We start from the raw sequence: 17,738 nt of genomic DNA on the forward strand, positions 1-17,738 counted from the left end.
ACCATCCTGGTTAACTTGCAGGTTCTTTCTGCTTGGGATTGTTTTGGGATTCCACTGAAGTTTAGACTTAAAGCTTCTTATGGTAACATCTATCTATCCACATGTAAATATTTCTGTGTCTTTGTGGTTGCTGCTTCTGACTGCCATTGGTTTTTTTCCTTTATGTTTTCTATTAAGATGTGACACATCTCTGTGTCAGTACTTCAATGTAGATTTTTAAGAATTATTTTGTTTAATTTTTGGGGGGGTTAGTAATGAAATGTGTGTTATGGTGACATCTTTAGTTTTTAAAAAATACATTTTAACTAAAATAGACTTTGTCACTTTCCCCCTTGCTTTTCCTCCCACTAGCCTCCTTTATAAGTGTATTTCATTACAGTTTGTTCTCTTTTTGTCCCACCCACCTGTCCTTCCCTCATTCCCGTCCTCCTTCTGGCTGATCACCTTCCATTTTCTAAAGGTCCCTCTTTCTGCTCTCCTGTCAGTGTCTCATTACATCGTCCTGTTCACTTCACCCTCACCTTTAGACCTCTTCCTCTCCTCTAAGTTCCTTTTCTACTTCTAATGTGTGGTGTGTGTGTGCCTGTGCACATGTGCACGCGTGTCTGTCTGTCTGTCTATCTTTTATGTGTGGCAAAAAATATGCAGCCTTTGCCTTCTGAATCTGGCTCATTTTGAGTCATATGATTATCCAGTTTTATCCACTTTCTTGTGTAGGCTGTAATTTCATTCTTTACAAAAGAATTCCATTTGTGTTTGTACCATATTTTTAAAAATCCATTCATCTGTTAGTAGACATCAAAGCTGGTTCTGTACCTTGACTGTGAATAGTGCAACAAAGACGTGAATATGCTAGCAGCTCTGATAGGCTGACTTAGATCTTCAGACATATACCTAAGAGCAGGGATGGCTGGAGCAGATGGTGTTTCTACTGCTTCTGTGTTGAGGGGCCTCCATACTGTTGCCAACAGTTTATAAGGGTTACTCTGTTTCAGCATCGCCATCAGCATTTATTTTCTTGATGACAGCCATTTTGACAAGGTGAGCTACAACTTCAAAGCAGTTTGAATTTGTATTTCCTTGATGGCTACACATTTTGAAAACTCTTTTTCAAATGTTTCCTGGCCATTTATATTTCTTCCTTTGAGAACTATTTATTAGCTTACTCATGGATTAGCTGTTTTGTTTTTTTTTTATTTTGTTGTTAGAGTTTAATTTTTTTGAAATTCTTTATAGATTCTAGATAGTAATCCCCTGTCAGTTATATCACCAACACAGACTTTCCCCATTCAAAAAGTGGTCTCTTTGCTCTGTTCATAGATTGCTTTGGCATGTAGAACCTTTTTAATTTCATGTAACCCCATTTATCAGTTCTTATATGCTGCTGGAGACCTTGTTTAAAAAGACCTTGCCTGCACCTCTCTGCTTGGAATATTCTGAATATTTTGCTTGTTTTCCTTTAGCAGCTACAGGTCTTAGATTAAGGTCCTTGCTTTACTCTGTATTGCATTGCTTGTTTTTTTTTTTTTTTTTTTTTTTTTTTTTTTTGTTGTTGTTGTTGTTGTTGTTGTTGTTGTTCAGAATGGAAAATGTAGAAGAAGAAAAGTTTTTTCTTTTACAGTGAATATCCAGTTTATTGGCACTATTTGTTGAAGAGGCTTCTTTTGTAATTACATTTTAACACATTTATCTAAGATTTGATGGCTGTAGCTTTCTTGATTTATTTCTGGGTTCTGTCTTGTAGACCATTAGTGTCTGTGCAGTACAATTATTTTTGTCAATTGAGACTCTGTGGTATAGTTTTAGGTCAGATATTAGGATGTCTCTAGCATTGTTCTACATAGTATTACTTAGTATTCATCTATTTGTTAGCTTTTTGTTTGTTTGTTTTGCTTTTATACTAGTTTTATGTGATATTCCACTGAAATTTTTAGATGGAGACTGTCTTAGTTAGGCTTACTATTGCAGTGATAACAACATCATGACCAAAAGCACCTTGGAGAGGGGAGGGTTTATTTCACTCACAGTTCCATACAACAGCTCATCATCAAAAACAGTGAGGGCAGGAACTCAAGCAGGGCAGGAGCCTGGAGGCAGGAGCTGATGGAGGCAGGCCATGGGGATGAGGAGGAGAGGGCTTGCTTCCTATGGTGTTTTTAAGCCTGCTCTTTTATAGAACCCAGGACCACTAGCATGGGGTGGCCTCACCCATAATTGTCTGGCTTTCCCCCCCCCCCCCCATAAATCATTTATTAAGAAAATGCCCTACAGACATTTTCTCAATTGAGACGTCCCTCCTCTCTGATGACTCTAGCATGTGTCAAGGTAAGATAAAGCTAGCCAGAACAGGGATTATGCTGAGCCTGTGATTTGCTTTGGGTCATGTATATCTAATCTTCACAACGTTAATTCTGCTAGTCCATGTGCTTGAGAGGTCTTTCTACCTTCTAATATAGTCTTGAGTTTCTTCCAGGCTTTCAAGTTTATCCTTTTGATTAGGGTCATTCACAGGTATTTTATTATTTACTTTTAGAAACTGTGATGAATAAGGTTTTGTTTTTTGTTTTGTTGCACCCATTTTTTTTTCTGGACAAATTTATTACTGGTATATGGTATAATTGAAGAATACAAAATGCAGTTTATGTCTTAGTTACTTCGTGATTGCTGTGAAAAAATACCATGACCAAGGCAACTTACAGAAGAAAGAGGTTTGGGTACCTTATAGTTTCAGAGGGTTAGAGGTCATGACCATCATGGTGGGGAACATGATAACATTCAGCAGGTGTGAGCATGGTGCCTGAGAGGTAAGAGCTTCCATCCTTATCCGCATGCAGCAGATAGAGAGAGCTAATTGGGAATGGCATGGCCTTTTCAAACCTCAACGCTCACACCTAGTGACACATCTTCTTTAACAAGTCACACCTTCTAATCCTTCCCAAATAATTCCACCACCTGGGGACCAAGTAGTCAAATATATGACTATGGAGGTCACTCTCATTCAAACAATGGAAGCTACTTTACTGTGTCTATCACATCTAGGGTTTTCTGGTGGCGTCTGTAGGGTCTTGTTTTGTTTTGTTTTGTTTTGTTTTGTTTTGTTTCGAGACAGGGTTTCTCCGTGTAGCTCTGGCTGTCCTGGAACTCACTTTGTAGAGCAGGCTGGCCTCGAATTCAGAAATACGCCTGCCTCTCCCTCCCAAGTGCTGGGATTAAAGGCGTGCGCCACCGCCACCGCCCAGCTGTAAGGTCTTTTAAAAATAGAATCATTTCAGCTAGGCATGATGGTGCATACCTTTAATCCAAGGACTTGAGAGGCAAAGGCAGGCTGCTTTTTTGTAAGTTTGGGGCTAAGCTGATCTACAGTTTTACTTCTAGGACAGCCAGGACTATAGAGAGAATCTCTTGGGGGATCATGTCCTCTATAAATAAGGATTGTTTTGCTTCTTTTAATTTTCTTTCTTTTCTCTCAGTGTTCAGCTAAGACTTTCAGCATTACATCAAAGGAGAGTGGGCAACCTTCTTTCTTTTCTGATGTTAGAGGAAATGCAACCAGTTTCTCTTAATTCACAATAGTTTTGACTATAAGTTTGTCCTATATGCCCTAGGCTGTGCTCAGCTATGTTGCTTCCAAGTTTAATTTCTTATGGGCTTTCATCCTGAAGAAATGTTGCACTTGTCAAAAGGTTGTTTACATCTATTGAGATAATCATGTAGTTCTCTTCTTGAGTCTTATTTATATGCAGTATTTCATTGTATGAGGTGCTTGAATGGTAAGTGTCCCGCATAAGCTCAGGCATTTGATACTTTGTCCCCAGTTCCAGCTGGCAACACTGTTCAGAGCGTCTTAGAAGGTAGGGCCTTTCTAGAGGCAGTATGTCACTGGGGACAGGCTTTAAAAGTATATAGTCAGACTCTACTTACAGTAAACTTTCTGCTTCATGCTTGTGCTTAAAGATGTAAGCTCTGGGTTTCCTGCTTCTGCTGCTTACCAACATGCTGGGCTATCTTTGGAACTGTAATTCAGTGGTTATGGAGTTTTATAACAGCAACAACAGAAACGTAACTAGTATGTATAAATATATGTGTGAAACAATCCTTACATTACTGGACTGAAAACAGCTTGGTATTTATGGGTTTTTGAATTGAGCTTGCAAGTATTTTATTGAAAATATTATGTGTATATATGGGTTTGATGCATTTGGAATAGCAGCTTTAGAGAATGAGTTTGCTGTTTCTTCCTTTCTATTGCATGGAACAGTCTGAGGATGCTGGTGGTGGCTCCTCTGTAGAGGCTTGATTGAATTCAACATTCAGGCTTCCAATTCTGGGCTTCTCCTTATTGGGAGATTTTATTACCACGAAGGAAGCCTGGGCTTCCATAAACAGAAGGTGCTGGCCTCCCAGGATCTCAGCATCAGGGCTCTTTCTACCTTTGAGATTACTTTACTTCTGGCGGGGGCCTGCAGTTTTCTCTAATAAAAAGCTCTAGTGAATCTACTGAAGTGTCATGAAGTCAAAATAAAATTGAGTGTGTGTTTTGGTGAAGAGTTTGGATTTTCTGTGAGAGCTGTTCTCCGAGAACACTGTAGAAAGAAAATGGAAAGATACTTTATCATACATATGTTCCCCAGTTGTCTAATGACAAATGCTCTAGTCATTCATCCCAATATTCTTCAGTGTGTGCTCGTCACATTTGTTAGTCAAATATGCTTGTGCTGTGAGGACTAAATTAGTGACAGCATAAAAGTTGTTGACAATGATTTGGTCGTTATCTGGTAGTAGCTTTTCTACTTTCGTCAGTGCTCTGTGCCCTGTTCAGATGAGCCTGCTGAGGCCTTCACTTTCTCACACCCCTCCTGCTTTCCTCTATTACCTCAGTGTCCAGAAATGGAACTTAAGATACTCTTTTTAGTGTTGTGTACCATTCTGAGTTTAGTGTTCTCCAGTTTTTGTTTTGTTTTTTTCTATCTGTTTTTATTGAATATTAAAGATATTCCTAGAAGTAGGGTGATTCTATCAAATGTCAGTATGGCTACAGTAGGTGCCCCTTACCTGCAGCAGGTACATCCCAACAAATCCAGTGGGTGCCTGAGACCTCTGATACTACCAATCTATATATGGTTTATTCTTGCATATATATATATGGGAAAAAATTCAACAGAATATTGGGAAAGTAAACGATAATCATAATTTTACCAATCATATGGTGTAACAATTCTAATACGGTGGGAATACTTGAAGTGCAGCACTGCAATACTATGGCAGTTTCTCTGATAACTGACTTGGTTACTGTAGAAACATGGCTACATGGGGTGCCTATACCAGGTACTATAGAAAGAGTGTTACATAGGATAAAATGATGACTCACACCCAGGGCAGAGATTTCCAGATTGGAAATTGGTTGGACTTAAAGTCCTGGGCTTGGGGGATTCCGGGATTGGTGTGTGGTGGATGGGGTAGGACATCACAGGGTGTTATCACCTATGCACATAAACAACAGTTTGACTTATCAATAGAACACTGTACTGTTATCAGATCACAGCAACTACAAGAAAGCAGGGACTTCTTCCTGTGTCTTCATGATAAGATTGCTTTCATACACTGGTTTAATTGTATTGATTTATTGTAGACAAACATAAAAATGAGCAGTCATACATTATTAGACAGTGCTAAGTGTAAGTGTGTCTGCTTCAATGGAAGGGTATCCTGGGATTCAGAAGCCCAGGAACCACACAGCTCTGAGGTGGGACAGCATCCCACAGGAAGGGATCCTGAGACACAGGAGCTCAGGAACAACACAGCTCTGAGGATACCTACTCAGCAAAGGTGTTGCAGCGTCCAGGGCAGGTGTCTCCAGCTGAACTGATGAGGGACTTCGGAGCCTCAGCCCTGCTCCTTCTTCGCTGCTTCTTTTCTTTGCTTCTTTTCTTCTCAGCTTCTTACAACGAGAAAGTCACTCCAGGCCATAAATCTCATAAAGGAGATTTACTGAAGCGAAGAATCTAAGAGGAGAAGAAGGAGGGGGGATGAATCCAGGGAGCCCTCTGCTCCTGGTAGTGGGCAGCAGGGGATTGGACAAAGGGCAGTGCTTATATAGGATTTCTGAGGGAGCAGAGCTTTTCAGGGCAGAGATTCCCAGATTGGAAATTGGTTGGACTTAAAGTCCTGGGCTTGGGGGATTCCGGGATTGGTGTGTTTTCCTGTTCAGGAATTGGTGGGTCTCTGCTTACTTCCTTTCCCCTGCACCAGGCCCATGGGTTAGGATGGGAAGTCCTTCCCAGCTTCATTCAGCCAACATTTGCTGTGGCACCATCTTTTGAGGATGCTCAGGGAGGCGGGAGAGGAGGTGCTGCCGTTGTGGACAGCACCTGTGGGACATTTCATACAGTGGTGTTTAACCAAGGCTGTAGGCTGAGGCAGGAAAGGTGTCGCCAGCAAGGACAGGTGCTCATTAGGTAGGAAAGGTGTGGCCACCGTGGACAGCTCCTGTGACAGCTGCAGGCTGAGATGTTGTGGTGCTGCCATTTTGATAGGAGCCGCCATTTTCGACAGCTCCTGGGGCGGGGTGGGGCTGCAAATTATAGCAGCTGTAGGCTGGGGCAGGAAGGAGGGATGAGCTGCTGGACTACAATAAGCACCACAGGGAACAGACAGGGTAAAGGAACTCAGTAAAGTGGCTCATCTCACTGAGAAGGAGGCTTCTGAGCTGAAGATGACATTTGCTGTTTGCTTTAAGCTTTCTAATGAGCAATTTTATTACTTCCTTCAGATAAGCTCTTTTGTCAATGAAAAAAGATGTTCTTCCATTATTCCCTAATTTTATGTTTGGTTATGGCAGAATTTGAAATTTTTATTAAAGCATATACGTTGTCTGTGTAAACTAAGACTGGGTAAAAGAGGGACCAAAGAGATGGCTCAGTTGTTAAAAGCCCCGAGTGCTCTTGTAGAGAGGATCCAGGTTCCATTTCCCAGGGGATTCGACACCCTCTCCTGGTGTCCAAGGGTATTGCATTCTCTCTCACACAGAGACACTTTTAAACAAATGAATTAAAAAAAAAAGACTGGATAAAATAGGATTTGACCACATAGTTATGTTTAAGCTCAGATAGGACATCCTTTCCAGGTCCTTAATAATGAATAAAAAAAATCACAAGCTAAAGGTTCAGCAGAGGTTTTACAAATTCTCTGTAAAAGCAGAGGAAGATGTTCTCCATCTCCATTCTGTTTCTGTCCTAAGTAAGGGGAAGATGCCAGTGTTTAATAGCAGGATTTTAGTGGTGACGAGTATCTGTTCTTTTACAGGGTGACTGTTGGATCTGTATGGAGCTTATGTCTACCTCGTTCGATAAGTTTTACAAATATGTATATAGTGTGTTAGATGACGTTATTCCGGAAGAGATCTTAGGCAAAATCACTTTAGCAGTAAGTATTTGACTTTCACATTGCTAATGTATAACTCTGTTACTGGTTGCTAGTGTGTTTGTGAATGCACATGGTTTTGAATTTTTGTTGCCTTCCTGAGAAAATCATTTGTAGTAGGATAAGAGATAAAGTCATGTCTGTGCCATAATGAAAATAATAGATCTGAGGAACATTCTTCAAAACAAGGAAGGTCTGTGAATACTATCATTTTGTTCTTACTCAGATTGCAAAGAACTATAACAGACTGTTAAGTAAAACTAGGAATGCTATTTTATATTGTTTCCCCTGTTGTTTTAACTATGTTTGTATAGTTTATATCCCTAAGCTAATCAGAGCGGCAAGAGTCTGTTTTGAAGCTGTTTGGCAAGTGTGTTTTGCTGTGGTTTAAGAGTGAAGACTATTCAGTGTAAATCATTTAAGATGTTAACTTGTAATGTTAGTACCCAGCATTCATTACGATTTGATCAGTTTGCATTTACCAGAGTGCCAAACAGGGGAAGAGCTCGCCTCTGAGTATGCACTATGAATTCACAATCACTTTTCTGCTCTCATCTTTTAGTTGATAAGTGTGTACAACTTTTTTACAAAAGAATAGGTAGCTTATTTTTTTTTTATAAAGCAAAAGTACTAAGATATTTAGAGTCCCCCCGAGACTCTGAGCCAGAGATACTCATGTAGGTAGTTGATGTGAGCACTAAATCATATATGGTTGCTTATGACTTATGATTTCTGTGAATCAGAAACTCCCCCAATTTTTTTTTTGTCAGTTGCCAATTTGGTGATTCCTAAAGCTAATAAAACCGATTTAGAAAATAAATAATTCCTGAACTCTTTCAGTTGTAAGAGATGTGTGTGTCTAGTAGACTTTTTAACTTTTGATTAATTTGTAGTTAGTAAATTATCTTAAAGTTGATAATTTGCTAAAAAAAAAATCCCTGCCAAATTAATGGTTAAATTTAAATCATTTGTCAGCTAGCTAACTTTTGAGATACATATTCTTTCAAATAATGCTATAGAGAGAAACTGAGTTGAACTAGAAACTTATTCATTGTTCAGATAAATATGTAAACCTTACATTAATAGTTTAGTCACCCCTCCAGTATACCAAGCCACTGTTGTCTTGGAACTTGCCACTGTTCACAGTATTGGGATGAAGTAGTACTGTAGTAGAATAGTACTGCAGCGCTCTACAGTAATTGAATAATGATAGTAGTTAATGGTGAGTGAATATTATTTGTGTTGATCCAAGATTCTATCACATAATCTTTCTGATAACTCTATGGTAAGATCTCATTGTTTCAGATGGTAAACCCTATTTGAAATATTATTTGGCTTTGGTATTTACATGGTTTTAAGTTATTGATGGTTAAAACCACCACAACCTGTTCTTATAACCTCACTCTTATCTACAGCATACAAATATAAAGTTACTTTATCATGTATGAGTATCATGTATATACTTAGTATATATACTTAGTATATCTTACACTTAGTACATACTATACATACTATATATTTAGTATATATACTTAGGTATATGTACTTAGTACATCTGTGTTTATATTTTCAAACTTGGTGATCACCTTATATATTAAGCACAACATTTTAAATTGCTTCCTGTAAAGTCTCTTGCTAATTAATAGACCAGTGAACACACAAGAAGAGTTACTGAGATAATTCAAGGTGGTGCTTTCTACATTCCTCATATAATTCCTCTGAAGACAACAAAGACTTGACTTTCTTTTTTCTTTCTTTTAAACAGCAGATTTCTTGGCCTGTTGTCAAGTCTCTGTTTCCTCCCTTTCTGAAGAAGCCTATGGTTTCTAATCATGGGTAGTATGACCCAGGACAGGACACATTGCTACTGCCTTAGCAGATGTGTCAGCTGTGCAGAAATTACTTCAAGGGTTTAGTGAATGATTGTGAGGAGCTGAGAACTTGTAAAAATTATCACCATCATGGATAGTAGAGCCAGCTTTTATGATTGTACAGGTTTGAGGTACAAAAACAATACAACTTTTTACTGAATTAATATATGTCATATTACTGTTTCCTTAGCTGTCAGAGAGGACCATATAAAAGGCAGCTTGTCAGATGTAAAATTATATTCCATCATAATTCAAAATACAGAAGGATAGCATTTCAAATGTTAAATAGAGAAAGCATACAGAGAGCTTTGGAGGATATTGCTTGTGATAGGTTGTTGGGCTATTTTATTAAATAAAGATCTTTATCCCATTTCTTCTTTTTCTCTCTAGACTGTGAAAGCACTAAACCACTTAAAAGAAAACTTGAAAATTATTCACAGAGGTGAGTATGGATTGTTTTCTATGGAATAGGAATATAGCTTGACTTTTGGCTATGTTGTGGGTTATTTTTCTTCCACCCTTCTTCACCCCTCTCCTTCTACCCGTTCATCATTCTAAGACTAGGTAGGAGAGAAAAAAGGATAAAGGGGAAAGGGGGCGGTGTTGTGCTTAGACTCCTACCTGCTGATTAGGAACATCGAGTTCCTTGGGAGCAAGTTTGATCTTTGCCATCAGAATATCTAATTTCTTCTTTGTGTCTCTTTGCACACAACTACTTGACAAACTGCCACAAGCTGCAACCAACAATAGCCAGCAACCAATTGGCCAACTACAGCATCTTCTGTCGAGGCTCTGGGATTTATATACCCTCTAAAGAGTCTCTAGAATTCCAAAGTCACACAGCTACTGATAGTACAAAACCATACCCCTGCTAGAGCACAAGGCAAATCATAGTCAGCTGCTGTGGATAATCTGAAGCAGCCCCATATCCTACATCTTCTGGGATTAAAATGAAAACATTCTTTCATTTCTGTGTTTTAAAAATAACCAAACTCCTACTACATAGGAATCAACTTTTTCTCCTTTAGTTGGTTAAAACATTTTAAAATGCCAGGCGTTGAGGTGCATGCCTTTAATCCCAGCACTCGGGAGGCAGAAGCAGGCGGATTTCTGAGTTCAAGGCCAGCCTGGTCTACAAAGTGAGTTCCAGGACAGCCAGGGCTATACAGAGAAACCCTGTCTCGAAAAACGAAAAAAAAAAAAAAAATTTTTTTAATGAAAACTACCATAACACTATATAAATTTGCATGAAATATTTGTTTGTAGCCAATTAAAAAAAAAAAACGAACTAGCTAAACACACACAAAATCCAAGTGCTATATGTTCTGAAGCTTCAGCTTTCGCTCCCCAGGAATCTATACATTTCCATCTAATGTAGTAAGTATATTAGATATAAAAAGTACATTCTCCTTCAAATAAATGATCTTAATTAGAAATAGTTACTATTAGTAACAAAGCCTGTTTGTAAAGTTAAAAGGTGCCAATAAAATTAATTAAAGGGAAACAAATGACTAAAAATAAATCCCTCATTGCCCAGTATCATTGATGACTGCATATAGTCAAAGCCTCACAGTGGCCCTGTGGATATTCAAAGAAGGATCTGACAACATATTGCACCTTAAGCTTTTTTTTTCATTGTTGGGAATTGAACCCAGGTCCTTGTGCAAGCTGGACAAGCGATCTCTACTACTTAGCTACACTCCCAGCCCCTATACTCAAGCATTTTAAAGTCATCCTATTTCTCTTATGAAATGTTTCCTCTTTACTTTAGAACATGTTTTTGTAAAAGAGATTTAAAACTCACATTACAAACTGAAACTCCTCTAAAACATGACCTATTTATGAAATCATTGTCATGGCATTAACGACTGCTTCCGCTCCCAGTATTGCTTCGAGATCCAATAATGTCCTGAAGAAAGGACTTTCACTTCCCATGTGTTCCTTTTAGCAACAAGAACATACTTTCTTACATGTTTGTATTCTATGTCACATTTACTTGAATTGTCCCTTTCTCTAAGAGTAACTACTGCCAAGGAGCATGAGACTTAGGTAATGTCAGGAGCGAGGCCTTGACAAGATGCAGATGTCACTAGAAAGGATGGAGGGATTAGGAACTTCTGGGTCTATATAGATATTTTTCTGTGTATCAATTATTGTTTTCCATGATGCTGACAATGAAATAGATGGAATGATCATGATAGAAATAGAGAATTGGAGAGCATAGGGGAAAATTTGAGAGTCATTTCATTGGCACATTGGTAGTGATTGCCAGTGAGGAGGAGCTTTGACTTTCTGTGTGCTGAGCAAAGACACAATCATTCTGAAAGTTATAGAAATGAGACCAAGGGAAAGGTGGTTGGGAGAAACTGGAGAGAACCTTTTAGGTCACCAGACTCTCGGGATGAGCATTGGCTCAGCAGTTATAAGTGTGTGTTGTTTTCCAGAAGACTCAAGTTCATGTCCCCAGCACCCACATGGGGGGTGGGAGGTGGGGATCAAAAACTCCTGCTCCAGGGGGTCTGATGTCCTATTCTTGCCTCTGAGTGTCTCCTCATACACTTGACCTACATTTAACACACACACACAAATAAATCTTTAAAAGAAATTCCTTAGAAATAATTGATTACATTTTCGAGACTAAATAATTTCTTCCTTTAAAATAATGTATTCATAATTTAAAGCTATACTTAATAAAATTAAAGTTGTAGGTTCATGACTGGTATACCTTATATTTAGTTGTATAATTGTTGACTTCTTTTGAAAGTAAGCTTAGTGTATTATCAGATAAAGTTCATACCCTATCCCGACTGCTGAATACCATGATTTTATTTGTATTTCATATGTGTGAAGATGTTAAGAGAAGTGTTTCAACTTGTTAAATTGTAATAGTGAAAGGAATTTGACAGTTACATTATAGTTCTAGTCTCTTTTTAGTTTTTATAGACAAGGTCTTACTCTGTAGCTAAGGCTGGTCTCAAACTCTTAGCAATCCTCCCCGAACAGTGTCTCAAGTACTGGGATTATAGATATAAGCCACCATCTCTGGCCTTAGTTGTTGACACGTGTTTAAAACATGAATGATGATTTCATGCACTAAATGAACGTTTGTTTCTTATATATCTGAATTTAAGGTTTCCAAATTTTCAGTATTTTTGATTGTAGTACTTTAGAGTCACTTGATTGATCAGTTGCATACTGAATGACATGCGTCTCTTGCAGACATCAAACCTTCCAATATTCTTCTGGACAGAAGTGGAAATATAAAGCTCTGTGATTTCGGCATCAGTGGACAGCTTGTGGACTCTATTGCCAAGACAAGAGATGCTGGGTGTAGGCCGTATATGGCAGTAAGTGTACAGCCAAGCCTCCTGCTTGGCAGTCATTGCATAGAGATCCTGTGTACTTTGGTGCTGAGTGTAAGGGATCTGCCTTTAGCTATGTAGTTTCACTGTGCTAGAATATGTTTCTCTCCCTAAGCATTTCCCAGCTCAAGTTGTCAGTTCTGGAATATTGCTAAGTTATTTCATTGCCCTCTAATTCTCTTGTTTGGTTTTTAGCATTTATGGTCTTCTCTGATTTTATTCAATTTAGCTAATCAACCATGTGGTAAATTGTCAGTGTCTTTGTCTTTCTTACATCTCTTATACTTTCTTGCCAAAATAGATAGTATCTGTTGAGAGGTATATGTCCTAGGCTCCTGAAAGATGCTGTTCCAAGGTACAGATGAGTGCGTTGGCACAGGAAGACAGTTACTAGAAGAGTGCACAATGTCTTACAAAAGCTGATGGTATGCTCTAATTGTAATTTCTCACTTCAGGAATGGATGAAACACAGCAATAAATGCAAAGCTGGAGGCCTTAGGCATTTAGCAGGAAGCAGTGTCTTCCCTCCAGGAAAACAGATGGACACTGTTCTTTCAGAGTTTCCCTATTTGCCTTACCCTAGTGTTACTTGTATGGCCTGGCCCACAGCCCGGATTATGAGTTGCATTTGATTAGTGTTTGGTGTCTGTTTTAATTCTACCCAGGATTCCAGTTTCTTCCTTTAGTATCCTGGTCCTTTAGAGATCAGCATGCTCCTATAAGTGATGATAAGGTTGGCCATTGTTTGGCCTTTTATGTCTGTCTGTACACTGTGTAAATCACCATCATGATCCTCCTCATTGTTGGGTCAATCATGCCATGGTGCATGTGTGGAGATCAAAGAACACCTTTATGGAGTCAGTTTTACTCCTACCACCTTTACATGGAATCCGAGAATTGAACTCAGGTTGCCAGGCTTGTTCAGTGTCCTTATTTACTGAGCTATCTTGCCTTCACGAACCTTTTTAAAGATTATCTAAGAGCTTAATAAACATCTTCCTCCTGTGTTTCCTTTGTGATTGCTTCTATAAGTGTTATAAAAATTTTAAATCAGTTCAGTCACAAACAAGAAGTATAAGATTTTCTAACATGCTCTGGATAGATGGGCCCAGTGCATCTTCAGATTTCATATTTATTTAAAACCTTGAATATATTTTATTCCCTACATCACTTGGAAGTCAGTTTGCCATCAGATCTGTTCCATACCTCAGTGTGGATGCATGTGGAACACAGTGCTACCTGTTCTTGCTGTATTATACTTGGATTTTCTGTTTTTTTATTTTTATTTTTATTATTTTTTTGTTTTTTGTTTTTTTGAGACAGGGTTTCTCTGTGCAGCCCTGGCTGTCCTGGAACTCACTCTGTAGACCAGGCTGGCCTTGAACTCAGAAACCCGCCTGCCTTTGCCTCCCAAGTGCTGGGATTAAAGGTGTGCACCACCACTGCCTGACAGATTTTCTGTTTAGAAAGCATTGCATGGGAAATGTTTCATTATTGACAGAATTTTAGAATTGTTCGTGTGTGTGTGTGTGTGTGTGTGTGTGTGTGTACATAAAAAGACACTTTCTTTTAGAACTGTGTTTGCTTGTCCTCACTTGACAGATCCAATTCAGAAAATCCTATTTTCATTGTGGTAATTAGGAATAAATGGTGTAACCAATTCAAAGGCAAGAAATAAAAATCAATAGACACACTTCTGTTAGTTGGCATAATTGACACACTCAGTAACCATACATCATCCTAGGGAATTACTGGGCATATTACCTGTGTTGAGATGGTTTAATGCTAAGGTTAGCTGGATGTTTTTAGCTGTGACAATATGATTTTATTGTTGTTCATGTAGTAACAGAATACCTGAGGCTGGTTACTTGTAGGGAAGGAATCTTTAGCTTATAGTTTTAGGAACTGAAAGTTGACAGTTGAGTAGCTCTCATCTGTTTGCTTCTGAGAGCCTTCTGGTTTTACCACAGTTTGGCAGAGAAATGGGAAGGGAGCTGTCCACATGCAGAAAGGGCTGAAGGGCTCTGTTTTATAATTATCCGCTTTCAGGAGATCTGACTTAAGAGTCCATCATCAATCCTTTCCAAGTCCTCCATCAACCAGCTAACCTCTTTAGTGGGCCCTCCTTTTAGTGGCACATTGTCTAAATGATTGGCTTGTCATAATACTGGCACCTCTTTAGACTATGCCTCTAGTACCTGAATACTTAGGAACAAAACATGCCCAAACATTAGCACTGTGTGATGTTGCTTAAGAATTACTTTTGATTCATGCAAGTCTTAAAAATGTAGCTGTGGCCTAGATACAGCAAATTGTTTTGAATCCAAATAATTTTTTTTCTTATTTTTTATTATTTAAATGTATTTTCCACATCAAACATATAATATTGAATATTTTGAGAATCAAATATTACATAAAATTTCTGTTCAACTTTTATATTCATATCCTTTTATACCCTAAAAATGTTATTAATGAATATTTAATACTAGCATAACTGAGGATCCTATATCTAATGTTGAATACTAAATTGTTTCAAAACATACAAAATATTCTTTGGCAGATAAGCATAGTAAAAGAGCATAAAATATTAAAAATGAGTCCTTAAGAAATACATTCAAAAGCCCTTATATGATACTACCTGACATAGAGAGTATTTCAAACACATTATATATCTCTGTAAACTCTCTAACAGTTTTTTTTATAAAAGATTATCAGTGTTTCTAGGAGAGAAATTATTTTATCAGTAAGTATATTTTAAAATCTTCAAAATAGCAAACACTCTTTGAGGTTAAAAATTTAGAAAATGAAAATGCTAATTTCAAGCACAGTGAGGAAAATTATCAGTATTTCCATGATGTTTGTAGAACATGATTTTAATATTTTCAACTGTTAATATTCAACAAACAGAATAATTATTTTAAAATACATTTCATTGTTATGTCTCCCTTTTCATTTCTGACTTTATTAATTTGGATACTGTCTCTGTGCCCTCTGGTTAGTCTGGCTAAGGGTTTATCTATCTTGATGATTTTCTCAAAGAACCAGCTCCTGGGTTTGTTGATTCTTTATATAGTTGTTATTTTTGGTGTTAGAAGTGGAATTATGTTTGTGTGGCTATCTTCTTTTGGGTTTGTTGAAAGATTACTTTCTTGGTTTTTCTAGGGTGTAGTTTCACTCCTTGAGTTGGTGTTTTCCATCTATTATCCCTTGTAGGGCTAGGTTTGTAAAAAGATACTGTGTAAATTTGGTTTTTGTCATGGAGTAGCTTGTTTTCTCCATCTATGGTAATTGAGAGTTTTTCTGGGTATAGTTGCCTGGGCTGTCATTTGTGTTCTCTTAGGGTCTGTATGAGATCTGCCCAAGATCTTCTAGCTTTCATGGTCTCTGGTGAGAAGTCTGGTATAATTCTGATAGGTCTGCCTTTATATGTTACTTGACCTTTTTCTCTTACTGCTTTTAATATTCTTTCTTTCTTTAATGCATTTGGTGCTTTGATTATTCTGTGATGGGAGGAATTTCTTTTCTGGTCAAGTCTATTTGGAGTTCTGTAGGCTTCTTTTATGTTGATGGACATCTCTTTCTTTAGGTAAGGGAAATTTTCTTCTATAAATTTGTTGAAGACATTTGCTGACCTTTAAGTTGGGAATCTTTGCTCTCTTCTATACCTAATATTCTTAGGATTCATTTACTCATTGTGTCCTGGATTTCCTGGATATTTTGGGTTAGGAGCTCTTTGCATTTGCATTATCTTTGACTGTTGTCTCAATGTTTTCTATGGTATCTTCTGCACCTGAGATTCTCTCTTCTGTCTCTTGCATTCTGTAGGTGATGCTTGCATCTATGACTCCTGATCTCTTTCCTAGGTTTTCTAACTCCAGGGTTGTCTCCCTTTGTGATTTCTTTGTTTCTATTTCCATTTTTAGATCTTGGATAGTTTAGATCTTGGTTGTTCCTTTCTTTCGCCTATTTGATTGTGTTTTCCTGTAATTCTTTAGGGGTTTTTGTGTTTCTTCTTTAAGGGCTTCTAGGTGTTTACCTGTGTTCTTTTTTTGTTTTCCCTCCCTCCCTCCTTCCCTCCCTCCCTCCCTCCTTCCTTTCTTTTTTGTCTTTTGATGTAGAATGCATATAAGATGGCTGATATTTCTTCCTTGCAGGTTTGAAAAGGCTCAGCGAGCCTACTTTACTATGAGTCTGTTTGGGGTAAGGTGGGTTTTGCTTGTTTCTCCATTTTTCTTTTAGACAGATTCTTTCACCGTAGCCCAGACTATCCTGGTATCTGCCATACAGCCCGAGCTTGCCTTGAACTCATGCTATTCCTCCTGTCTCACCCTCCTCAGTATTGAAGTTATAGTTGTGAGCCATGACATACAGCTTGTGGGATGGTTTTTAATGGCAAATTCATTTAAAAAATATACTTCTTAAGTTTTTTGTATTTGTATTTCTATATTGTCTTGATAAGTTTTCATTTTCCTTTTAAAATATATTATTTCTTTTAGAACTTCATAGTGCATTAGATCATATTTACCTCTTTGTCTCTTCTCCCTTGCTCTCCCTGGACCAACTCCCCCCACCCCCCAAGTTTAGATGTTTTGTTGTGGGTGGTTTTTTTCTTAAATGGTACATCAATTCTATTTTATACTAACCATATACTCTTAGATGTGCAACCATCTGTCCACTGGAGTTTGGTTGACCTATCAGGGGTCATACCCTTCAAAAAGGCCTGCCCTTCTCACTCCAGGAAGCTCAGCTGTCAGTGGCCCCTCAGTTCTGGATGAAGGCTCACAGCGTACCTCTCCCAACCCCATATCACAGATTTTCATTTGTTTGTTACCTTCAGATGAAGGAATTCCCAGCCTTCATTCTTATGTGCGGATGTCAAGGTTGTCTCGTTTTCTTAGTCTGACCAGAGCTGCCCCACACAGGAAGTGCCGTGGTTTTGCTGACGTCTTTCTGTTGTTTCTCTATTACTGTTTTATTTCACTTACTGTCTCTGTTATTTCCTGGTGCTCAGTTCCTTGGGTCTGATTTCTTCTTCTGCTTGTTGTTGGTGTTTTGTTTCTTTGAGTTTTGGTTTTATTGTTCCTTA

General features: G+C 38.2%; 1 protein-coding gene across 5 annotated transcripts in view; it reads left to right on the forward strand.

The window, feature by feature from the left end:
* Map2k4 (mitogen-activated protein kinase kinase 4) overlaps positions 1–17,738 on the forward strand; it is a 95,814-nt gene that overhangs the window by 67,931 nt on the left and 10,145 nt on the right. For all 5 annotated transcript variants that reach the window (XM_021176401.3, XM_021176402.3, XM_085829917.1 and 2 more), the window contains 3 exons: positions 7,303–7,422; positions 9,681–9,732; positions 12,510–12,637. In XM_021176401.3, the coding sequence (XP_021032060.1) occupies positions 7,303–7,422; positions 9,681–9,732; positions 12,510–12,637 (300 nt within the window). The remainder of the gene's footprint in view (positions 1–7,302; positions 7,423–9,680; positions 9,733–12,509; positions 12,638–17,738) is intronic.

The sequence above is a fragment of the Mus caroli genome, unplaced genomic scaffold (genome assembly GCF_978045245.1).
Source record: "Mus caroli unplaced genomic scaffold, Mus_caroli_1 scaffold_13, whole genome shotgun sequence".
Classification (NCBI taxonomy): domain Eukaryota; kingdom Metazoa; phylum Chordata; class Mammalia; order Rodentia; family Muridae; genus Mus; species Mus caroli.